At 41.4% G+C, this 12000-nt stretch overlaps 1 protein-coding gene across 5 annotated transcripts in view; it reads left to right on the top strand.

The window, feature by feature from the left end:
- Positions 1–12000, top strand: part of LOC101008901 (protein-cysteine N-palmitoyltransferase HHAT) — a 302834-nt gene that overhangs the window by 257913 nt on the left and 32921 nt on the right. For all 5 annotated transcript variants that reach the window (XM_031660419.1, XM_031660391.1, XM_031660399.1 and 2 more), the window contains one exon: positions 8765–8966. In XM_031660419.1, the coding sequence (XP_031516279.1) occupies positions 8765–8966 (202 nt within the window). The remainder of the gene's footprint in view (positions 1–8764; positions 8967–12000) is intronic.

Below are 12000 nucleotides of genomic sequence, written 5' to 3'. Positions count from 1 at the left end.
CAGGAAAAATAGCTAATGGATACTAGGCTTAATATGTAGGTGATGAAATAATCTGTATAACAAACCCCCATGACACGAGTTTACCTATATAACAACCAGCACATGTACCCCTAAACTTAAAGGTTAAAAACTAGTCAAACTCATAGAAGCGAAGAATAGAATGGTGGTTGCCAGGTGCCAGGGGTGAGAGGAAGGGGGTCTTTTCCTTATCAATGGATATAAAATATTGGTTATGCAAGATGAAGAATTTCTAGAGATCCACTGGTAGCATTGTGCCTATAGTTAACGATACTGTATTATGCATTTAAACAATTGTTAGTGTAGATTTCATGCTAAGTGTTCTTGCCATGATTAAAAAAAAATTAAATGTGGATCCAGAGTCTTTATATATTGTCTCATCTGATCTTCAGAGCAACTCATACTCAAAGAAGGTTTTAGTGCTGCTAGTGCATACTCAGTGTGTATATTTAAGCTGAGAAGTTTACTTGACAAGTTTGGGGTTACAGAAGTTGGTGAGTGGCAGAGCAGGGCCAAGGTCACATCTTCTAGCTCTCAAGCACTGCCCTCTTTCTTGTCCTCCATTTCACCACTGTTGCTGCTTGGGCTGTTTTCTAGCGACAAATGTGCTTAGACTGAGTCATTCATACTCTCTCAGCCTCTCTTTCTGTGAGAAAGATAGAGCTTTTGTGAAGCCAGAGTTTGGGTTTTGAACTATGAAGGCGTGGTTGAATCTTTCTCTAAGATGGAGGCTACAAGCTTGGGTTCATCAGCACAGTACTTCAACTCACTGAACTACCAGCTCAGTGAGAAAAGAAAGAAATTATTATTTTTTAAATGTTGGCATCTAATTACATTTACCTAGAAGTTGAAGTGTAGGCTAAATATAGCTTGAATTTAATTTCTATTTTATAAATTCTACAATGTTCTGTTGCCAAAGAGGGCATAGAATTTTTAATAGACAATTTTCAGAATTGCATATAAAGCTTTTATATAGCATCTTTTAGTAAAGGAGCTGAGAATTAGCCCAGCTCAAAATATTTTCTCTGCTTTGAAAATAGACTCCTCTTAGCCTTCTGGAGGATGACAAAGCCTATGGTTGCCCATTAACCAACTGCTGGTTATTACTTATTAAGATGCTGCTATTATCTCTACTGGACAGAGAGATATTAAAAGCAAATTATATTCCTTTTTGTGTGCATCTTCCTTTGAAAAATTTTTTTCCTTATTTCTTAAAAAAAAAAGGGGGGGGATATGTATACAGAATGTGCAGGTTTGTTACATAGGTATACGTGTGTCATGGTGGTTTGCTGCCATGATGACCTGTCCTCTAAGTTCCCTCCTCCCACCCTCCACCCCCCAACAGGCCCTGGTGTGTGTTGTTCCCCTCTCTGTGTCCATGTGTTCTCATTGTTCAATTCCCACTTATGAGAACATGCAGTGTTTGGTTTTCTGTTCCTGTATTAGTTTGCTGAGGATGATGGTTTCCATCTTCATCCATGTCCCTGCAAACGACATGATCTCATTCCTTTATATGGCTGCATAGTATTCCACACATTTTCTTTATCCAGTCTATCATTGATGGGCATTTGGGTTGCTTCCAAATCTTTGCTATTGTGAATAGTGCTGCAAAAAACATACGTGTGCATATGTCTTTATAGTAGAATGATTTATATTCCTTTGATTATATACCCAGTAATGGGATTGCTGGGTCAAATGGTATTTCTGGTTCTAGATCCTTGAGGTATTGCCATACTGTCTTCCACAATGGTTGAACTAATTTACATTCCCACCAACAGTGTGAAAGCGTTCCTATTTCTCCACAGCCTAGCCAGCATCTATTGTTTCCTGACTTTTTAATAATCACCATTCTGACTGGTGTGAGATGATATCTCATCATGGTTTTGATTTGCATTTCTCTGATGCTGAGGGATGTTGAGCTTTCTTTCATATGTTTATTGGTCACATAAATGTTTTCTTTTGAGAAGTGTCTGTTCATATCTTCTTTCCACTTTTTGATGGGATTATTTGTTTTTTTCTTATAAATACATTTAAGTTCCTTGTAAATTCTGGGTATTAGACCTTTGTCAGATGGGTAGATTGTGAAAACTTTTTATAAGTAGATGTGTAGCTTCCTTTGTGATAACTACCTAGAAGATGGAGATTTGACTGGAGGGTCATCATTGGCTATGAGAAAGAGCACTAAAATGTGGGCCAAGGCCAAAGCCAGAGCCAGGGTTGGGTCAGGGGAGCTACTGCCCATGAGAACTGGGCTCAGGACAGCACAGCCAGCTCTGTAGAGAAACCTGAGCACAGGGACTGGTCTCAGGGCCCAGATGAAGCCAAGGTGAGGTCACCTCACCACCAGTGTAACATGGACAAAAGTCTTGCCTTTCCTAGCCACTAAAGGCTCTGTTCTTTGAAGGACAAGTACTTTTACTTTGGGTGGTAAATCTCTTAGGGTTAGAGTAGTTCCAGAGGTGTAGTGACATATACTTTTGACTTTAATAGGGTAATTAGGATTACAAAGTATGGAGAAACTTCAGGGTCTTTCAGTGGTCTGTATTCTTTAGGAACAGGTGTCTTCCAAAGTCTCCCAGTACCTGGTACAGGACCTTATAATCAATATTCCCTTTGTTTCTGTTGCTTATAATGGGTCCATGACAATGGTGACAATTTACAACAAGTTTAAAAGCTATTCGAGGCTAGCAGCAGTAAATGGAAATTATGTTACGTATATAAGTACTGTTGACTAGTAGCTGTGTAATACACACATACATGCATATGCATACGCACATCACGTATCTAGTGCTGTCTGAATGAATCTTATAATTTAGTTCAAATGACACCCATAATAGACACATTTTGGTAAATAGCTGTTCAATCAGCGGAACAGACAGTACACGCCGTAGGTTCCTGGGTTAAACTGCAAGCTGGAAAATGCAAAAGAGACTTCCTGGACATGGAAAATCAACTGGAGTTTATAGACTGAGTAGGTGTTGGAAAATCAGGGAGGATGGAGGAATATCTTCTAGATGTGGAAATGGTATGACCAAGGGCACGGAGCTATCAAATTCTCCTTTATTCAGGATTTTAGGATTTGTCACCAGAGCCAAGTGGGGAGAAGGGAAATAAGGGTGGAAAGTTAAGGCGGAGCTGGAGTAGGATGTCAGCAACTGTCTGCCCTAGCTCGGCCGATGAATAGGTAAATAATGACAGGAAACCAGCAAGCCCACCTCGGCTCAGTGCAGGAGACAGTAAAAGCCACGTCCGTCAGTGTCTGGTGCTTCATCTTCATACCTTATTGGGGTCTGGGATTAGTCTGTCATAGAATTAAGTGGTAAATGTAGCAAGCCAAGGAGCTATTGTATGGGTCCTTGGAAAAAGGAAGTGTTGCGATTTTCAGATAAATGCGTTTACCACATGGATTGTTTCCACCCCTGTCTCCCACTGTAGGGCGTATATTTGTGTTGTTTTTCATAGTAGGTGTGAGGGAGCTAGATACTTTCTTCTCCCTTTATGTACCTCTACTCAGCATCACCCTAGCCACCAACTTTTTGTGCCCCACTTCTGAAATAGGCAGATGTCTGCAGGATGTCAGGGAGTTGAGATAGCAGGTGTTATCTCTGCTTGTGGGACAGAGGGTGACTACTTAGTCGCTCAAAAGCAGAAGTTATACCTCTTGTCTTCTGACACTGAACAGTGGCTAACAGAGCTCATTGGCTCAAATCCCTTTGTAAATTGTAAGCATTATTCTCTTGAGCAAGAATTCTTTCCTAGAAAGGACATTTTTCAGTTAATAAAACATCAGTGGATGTTTCTGTGGAGACTGCTTTGAAGATTTGGTTAAACAGGAAATAGATCACCAAAACCACAACATTCTAGGTGCAGATTTTACCTCTCCTGTGTAAAATAGGCCTAGTTATTTCCTTGGAGGGTTGTTTTAATGATTAGAAATAGTATGCATCAAGCATCTGGCGCATGGGCACTGAGTAAAGGGTAGAAGTCATCAATACTGTCTACATTTTATATGGATTCTTCCTCCTGAGTTGGGGGTGTTCTATGGTGCATTGATTCGGTGAGATGCTTTTAAATTAAGAAGGTGGCTGCAGCATTTTCTATAAGCGGTGACCACACGAAGCCAGCCAGGCCGAGGCAGGCTTCATGAAGACTCAGCCTGACACAGTCACTGACAAGAAGCAAGGTTTTTAGTTTTGCTTTGCTGAGAAGGTGGTGCTGATTGCTTTCTTCCATTGGGAAATCAATTTACTGTGCAGCGAATCTTAGTAAGCAGTTTCATACTATTGCTTTTCTAAAAAAAGAGACATGTTTCTGTTTTTATTAATCATGAAACTGACAGAAGATGGTAGAATTCGTAAAAGAAAATAACCTGTTTGCTCTTCTTTTTACCACACGTACTGTTTTCTAGAAATTAAGAATAAAGAAGGGATTTTTATCTTCCAGTCTTGAAACTATACCCTCTTCTGGTTTGAAACAAACAGCCTCATGTCCTTGGAGACCTGCCATATATGAATTTCTGGAATAAAAGGAATTTTCAGAGATGTTTGTCTGCTGTCATTTTGAAGGCAAAGTAACAGAGCCTTGGTTCCAGGAGATGCCCAAAATAGCTGGGCATGTAATTTTGGGGCTAGATGTTTCCTGATCACAAGCTTGAAAACGTGTCCTCCTTGGAGTTGAATTCAAGATCAAGTACCATTGGTGTGGAGAATGAGAGGGTTTTATGCTATGGTTTTCTGACATATACAGCGCAGCTAATTTGTGTGTGTGTGTGTGTGTGATGGAGTCTCACTCTGTTGCCCAGGCTGGAGGGCAGTGGTGCTCACTGCAACCTCTGCCTCCCAAGTTCAAACAATTCTCCTGGCTCAGCCTCCCAAGTAGCTGAGACTATAGGTGTGCACCACCACACCTGGCTAATTTTTGTATTTGTAGTAGAGACAGGGTTCACCATGTTGGCCAGGCTGGTCTTGAACTCCTGACCTCAAGTGACCCCCCAGCCTCGGCCTCCCAAAGTTCTGGGATTACAGGCGTGAGCCACTGTCCCTGGCTGCAGCTCACTTTTAATTAGTAAGATACGATTTAAACAATAGCAACCACAACAACATGAAGCAGGTTGGGTGAAAAGAGAATTTGATAATCTGTTTTATAAAATAGCCCTCTGCACAGTTTCCTTAAAGAGAAGTCGTTCTTCATCCTTTTGCAATAGGTTTGATCACCCTATTTTATTTTTACATACAACACTGGTTATGTAAAGTTAAGGGCGGCCTCATGATGGGCCAGCGGTTACCTCCATGCAGGTAGGAAGCAGCGTAATTCTGGCCCATTTTTTGCCTCCGCTGAGTATTCTACACCAATAACCAAGCAGCCTCTGGGGGGCAGCAGAACACCGGATAAGACCACTGTGCCCTGGGCTGTCAGGCTTTTCTGACTTGTCATCCAGCCCCTCCTTTGTGTCCTTGGCGCAGAACCCAAGCTTCTCTTTGCCTACCAAAACTCATCCTCTTGGCCTTGCCAGAATGAGAGGCTTCGCCCTTCAGCCTCCTTTGCCCCACTGTTTTCGCTCACACCCTTCTCCCCTGCACTCTGAAACCTTCCTAGTCTACTTTGTACCATGTCACATAGCTTAATGATGGGACTTGTTTGCTATTGTTTCACAAGCAGGTATGCCCATCCTTATAGCAAGAACAAAGTCATGTCTGTTTCCCATAGTGCCAGGAATTCCCTGAAGGCCTAAAGACATGCTCAACAGCAGGTGGAAGATTCCGTAATCTGTATTGAGTGCTTGATGCCTATTTGCTAACTTGATTGTCAAGATGGTCCTGTTTTTGCACAAATGAAAGAATTGGCTTTGCTTTACTTATTTCTGAAACTGCTACATTCTCACATACCTTCCAGTTTAATAGTTCCTGATTGGGGTGAAATATAGAGGACTTTAAAAATTAGCCCACGGATGTAATGGAAGCAGTAAGTTGGGTGTACAGTTGCAGATTTGCTTCTTGGTCTTTCTCCTCCCCAACTGTGTACCTTGGGCAAATTAATTTCTCAACCTCGGTTTCCTCACCCATAAAATGGGATTATGTAAGGTGATCAAATAATTTATTATCCAAACTGGAAACTGGAACATATTTGAGAGTGGAGGATGTCAAAGAAAAACCAGATATAGGTAGTAGTTGAAGCAGTAAAAAAATTTATTTGGGAACTATTGTAATAGGGGAAAAGAGACCTCAGTATGGAACTGGACTCAATTTTTTTTTTTTTTTTGACAGAGTCTTGCTCTGTCACCCAGGCTTGAGTGCAGTGGCGTGTTTTCAGCTCACTGCAACCTTCACCTCCTCCTCCCAGGTTCAAGAGATTCTTCTGCCTCAGCCTCCCAAGTAGCTGGGACTACAGGCCCACACCACAATGCCTGGCTGATTTTTGTGTTTTTGGTTGAGACAGGATTTTGCCGTGTAGCCAGGCTGGTCTCGAACTCCTCACCTCAGGTGATCCACCCGCCTTGGCCTCCCTAAGTGCTGGGATTACATACAAGAGTCACTGCACCCAGCCAGAACTGGGCTCAATTCTGAATACAGCTTGGACAAGGGGGATATAGCCAAGGAGCAAGGTGGAGGTCATTGAGTAGACTACTATTAAGAGGAAACGTTGGGAAATAGGGGGATTCTGGCTAAACAGACTTAACAGGATTCCTCCTGAAGGCAGCCAGGGTGATCAGACACCAAGAGTAGGTGATGAAGAATTTGGCCAGATATTGGAGCATGATCAGATACTGCAGGTGGGGGGTTCGTTCTAAACCGACTTAGCAGTATTCTTGCTACAATAAAGATGGACACCAAGGTCGAGGCCTAGAGAGCTTGGAGGAGCTTGACTAAAGTTTAGTCAAGGAGAGAGTCTTTGTCCAGTGGCATAGTTTGAAGTAATTACAATGGTATAGTCTTTTAAAAGATTTATAGCCTGATAAGTTGCTTTTGTTTTTAGCTTGCCTACCTATACAGTTCTATTAAGCCAGGTGTGGTGGCTCACGCCTGTAATCCTTGCACTTTGGGAGGCTAAGGCAGGAGGATCACTTGAGGCTAGGAGTTTAAGACCAGCCTACGCAACTTTTATCATCTCTACAAAAAAAAAATTTAAATTATCTGGGTGTGGTGGTGCATGCCTGTAGTCCCAGCTACTTGGGAGACTGAAGTGGGAGCATTGTCTGAGTTCAGGAGCTTGAGGTTGTGGTAAGCTAAGATTGCACCACTCCACTCCTGCCTGGGTAACATCTAGAGATGCTATCTCTAAAAATAAAATAGTCCTGTTGAAAACATTTTGACTAGAACAATTTCCTCTCCGAAAACAATTTTATTTTCTCCTCAAAAACAAGTTTGATCGCCTCCCCCAAATTAAAATGGTATATGAACAGGACAAATGCTAAGTTGTTTAAAATGCTGGGGCAGTGGGTATAAACCATACATATAGTGCTTTAAAGAATCAAACAAAGTAGTATATGTAAAGTGTCTAGTACTTGGAACATACTGTGTATTCAGAAAAGGATTTTCTCCTTTTCCCTCCTGGAGGAAGGTTGGACAAAGACGCACTGATCAGCAATAAACAAAGGCCTATGGGTTTTTTAAAAAGGCTATTGCAAAAAGCTCCTAGCTTTCCAGGTCCTAACAGCCTAAGGTGTGAGTTTTGTCCAACTCAAGCAGGAAAATACTGACTGAAGAACATAGTCCTGTCTCTCTGTACTCAGGCAGCTGTCTCGGCAATAGAGAACATACCCAGGGGACGGCTGTGCATTTTGTCTGGTACTTTGGCTGCCCTGTGAGCACAGAGCCCTTTTCTTTGTTGTGAATTCACGACTGCTTCTGGGCAACCTGCCTAGAAAGCTAGGGAACCGTCTCTGGCACCCATCTGCTGCACCCAGCTCCTGCCTGTTTAGGAACGTGATCTTACCAACTGCATTTAAATAATGGGTTTACCATAAACTTAATAGTCTGAGCTGTAAAATCTGCACCTGCTGTATTAGTCCATTTTCATACTGCTATGAGAAATACCCAAGATTAGGTAATTTATAAAGAAAAAACAGTTTAATGGACTCACAGTTCCACATGGCTGGGGAGGCCTCATAATCATGGTGGAACGCGAAAGAGTAGCAAAGGCACATCTTACATGGTGCCAGGCAAGAGAGCCTGTGCAGGGGAACTGCCCTTTGTACAACCATCAGATCTCGTGTGAGACTTATTCACTACCACGAGAACGGCATAGGAAAAACCCACTCCCATGATTCAATTACCTCACACTGGGTCCCTCCCATGACACATGGGGATTTTGGGAGCTACAATTCAAGATGAGATTTGGGTGGGGTCGCAGCCAAACCATATCACCTGCCTTGAAGGTTGCTGGTCCCGTGTAGCCAGAAGCCTAACTGCCATTCTGTGATTGGATTTCCAGGGTTGGGCCCGGGCCCACCCCTTTCAGAAACTCTAAATTCATGACTTCTTGCCCTGCCTCTTGTAAGTGCTATTTTGCTCTAGTAATGAGAGCTCTTGAGCCTGTGTGTTCATTTAACCTAACACCCTGCAGAGCTGAGGCTTGGGTTTTTGCCAACTCCTTGTGGGATGGAGAATCCAAGGAATCTGGCCTCCTGGAAGCGAGGAAGGATCTGCATATGTGAACAGCAGTGTGTGACAGGAGAGTCAAGCTAGGGAGCAGGCAGAGTTGCAGGGCAGCCCTCTGCATGGCTCCTAACAGCCTCTTCTTTCTCTAGGTATGTGTACATTCCAGTGGGCGGGTCCCAGCATGGCCTGCTGGGGACACTGTTTTCCACGGCGATGACATTTGCATTTGTGAGCTACTGGCATGGCGGCTACGACTACCTCTGGTGCTGGGCAGCACTCAACTGGCTGGGAGTCACCGTGGAGAATGGAGTCCGGAGGCTGGTGGAGACTCCCTGCATCCAGGACAGTCTGGTGAGCAGGGTCCTTGCTCCTGTGTTAGGGGACAGCTGAGCTAGGCAGATCAGGTCTAGGAGGGATGGGGCCATCAGATTCCCTGCCCCCACCGTGGGCCCTTTCTGCTAGGTTGGTTCAAAGTCCATATGCCTAGAGACAAGACAGCTGGAAAAGAAGCTTCTGTAGTGCATATGTGTGTTTGTGTGTGTGTGTGTGTGCGTATATATGTTATAACTATAAAAAATGTATTATGTAAAAATTAGAAAATTTAAACAAGAAAAAAACCTCTCTTCAACAGAAACCATGTTAAGATCCATTCTTCTAAATTTTTTCTATGTGTTTATACAAGCAGACATATGTATGTAACATTAAAACAAATGCTATTACAGAGAGATGATTGTATCCGGACCACCTTTTTAAGTCACTGAGTCCATACCTAACCACCCTTTTTAATGGCTACATAGAATTCCCTTATGTGGATATGCCATAATTTATTTTAGTCTCCTATTATTAGTAATCATATTATTCTAAAGGTTTTTTGCAGCTGTCAGCTGTATTAAAATGAATATCATAACCAGGATGAATACTCATAAGTGAAATTTCCAGGTTCAAGGTTTTTCTCTTCTTTAATGTTCCTTATGTATATTGCCTATTAACTCTTAACTGCCCTGTAGACAAAAGTACACTGGTTTATGTTTCTACCAATGGTGCATAAGAATGACCTTGCTAATATTGAGTATAACTGGAATTTTAAATCCTGATGGGTGTTGTATATAGTAGTATAAAAAACAACTAAGGTTTTAAGAAACAGTTCAACTTTACAGGAAAGTGATTTGGAAAATCAATTAAGCTTTTCTCTTTACACATATATTTTAAGTGATTTTAAACTATGGGCATAGCTTTTATCTTGCAAATGTGGTATGTGATATATTACAATCTTGTCGGAAATCATCAGTTCTGAAGTTGCAGCAATATCTCTCTAACCCCAAAAAAAGTAGCTAAAAAGAAATGTGCTGGCATCAGTGTTCATGGCAGGCAATCACACACAGAAAATTTGAAAAATGATTAATGTGGCTAAATTCCACCAATATGAATAACTAAAGCAAATGCACTTTAAAAAACCCTGTCAAAACAGAATACATTTACATATGTTTTTATAAAGATAGCCATAGTACAAGTGGACAGTTATTTCAATAAAAACTGAAATAAACTGAGTAGTCAAACAACACATTGGAGGGGATTTAAATATGCTCATGTATGTATAAAGATAAATATTTTTCCAGCCATCAGCAGGAAGGAAATGCCAGTGGATTCTAATAGAAAATGGTATTTCAGTGAAAGCCATGGCTATGTAACACACAGGAAAACAAAAAAGGATGGTATCATAAAGATTTTAATCTTCCCTCAAATCTGAGCATTCTGCTCCAAAGCCTGAAAACACAGTTATCACCTTTGAAAGACAGAAGGTTCTTTTCAGCCCTGTCTGTAGCCCTATAACTCATTTCTGTGCTGTTTCATGAAGCAGCTAACATTAACCTTGAACTTAATGTTAAGCAGTGCTCTGTGGCCTTTGAGCCATAGCTTATGCTAGTAATAATTTTAGAAATCTAAAACGTTGGAGTAACCCAACTGTGCCATGTAGCCTGTGGCCTGTTCATTTTGGTTCAAAATAAATCAAGACATCAGGCACATTTACTCACAGGATGAAGCTCTTGCCTGTCTACCTTGCTCCATCACAGCTTGCTTCAGGACTCACTCATTCACCTCACTTGACCTTCCATCTATAATTCAGGTACCTTGGTACATAGTAATTTTTGATATGCATTTTCTTGGCAAAATATTTGTCTTATATGTTGCAAATGTGATGTTTGGCTTGCATCTTTATTGAGCAAGAATATATTTTATGAAACCTATTTTTATCACCTACAAGCCTGGTAGGAGGTGACGGCTATTTAGACAGTGTACTCCTTGAGTACATGGCCAGGTTCCCATTACTCTGTTTATCCCCATTGTCTGAGTGAGACTCAGTGTTAAGTCAGTGTACAATTAGTGCTTTCATATCAGATCGATTCTTCAGTTCTTCCTCCACTTGTCCAGACATAGAGTCTTCCTCCAGTACCCTGTTTCTTGTGTAGTTCCACACAACATCCAAATGCACACAAATTTTTGAGGAAACTATTTCCCCACTTAGTTTACCCTTCTTCCCTCTCTTTCCATGAATCAGTTTCCTGTTCTTCTGTCAAAATCCAAATAAAGACTCACTGCCTCTGTGAGTTCATTCTGCGTGCCCCTCACGTCCTCAGTATTATTCAGAGTTCTCCAGAGAAACAGATCAATAGGGTGTGTGTGTGTTTGGGTGGGCGGGCGGGGGTGGGGTGCGGTAGGGATGATGGTAAAGAAATTTAGTGTACAGAATTAGACCGTGTGATTTTGTAGGCTGAGAAATTCAGACCCAGGAGAGCTAATGGTGTAAGTTCCAGTCCAAAAAAAAAAAAAAAAAAAAAAAAAGGCAAGAGAAGACCAGTGTCCTAGCTCAAAGACAGGCTTGAAGACAGAAAAAAATATTGTCTTAGCTTTCTGTTCTATTTAGAACTTCAACAGATTGGATGAGGCCCACTCACATTGGGGAAGGAAATCTGCTTTGTTCAGTCTACTGATTCAAATGTTAATCTCATCCAGAAACACCTTCACCAGAACACCCATGAATAATATTTAAGTGAATATTTGGGCCCATTCAGGTTTACAAATAAAATTAACCATCACACCCTTTCTTCATGGTGTATCTCCTTCATCTGTTTTATTAAGATAGATTAGCAGATGTCTAAATAAAAAAAACTATTTTTTCTTTGTCATATCGTCTTTTCAAAAAATGTTTGCAGGTACATAGTAGGTGTTTGTATTTATGGGGTACCTGAGATATTTTGATACAAGCATGCAATGTGTAATTATCACATGGTGGTAAATAGGGTATCCATCATCTCAAGCATTTATGCTTTCTTTGCGTTACAACCAATCCAATTATACTCTTCCAGTCAGTTTTAAATATATAATA

This window comes from Papio anubis, chromosome 1 (assembly GCF_008728515.1).
Source record: "Papio anubis isolate 15944 chromosome 1, Panubis1.0, whole genome shotgun sequence".
Taxonomy (NCBI): domain Eukaryota; kingdom Metazoa; phylum Chordata; class Mammalia; order Primates; family Cercopithecidae; genus Papio; species Papio anubis.
This window is presented reverse-complemented; position numbering and strand designations above follow the sequence as displayed.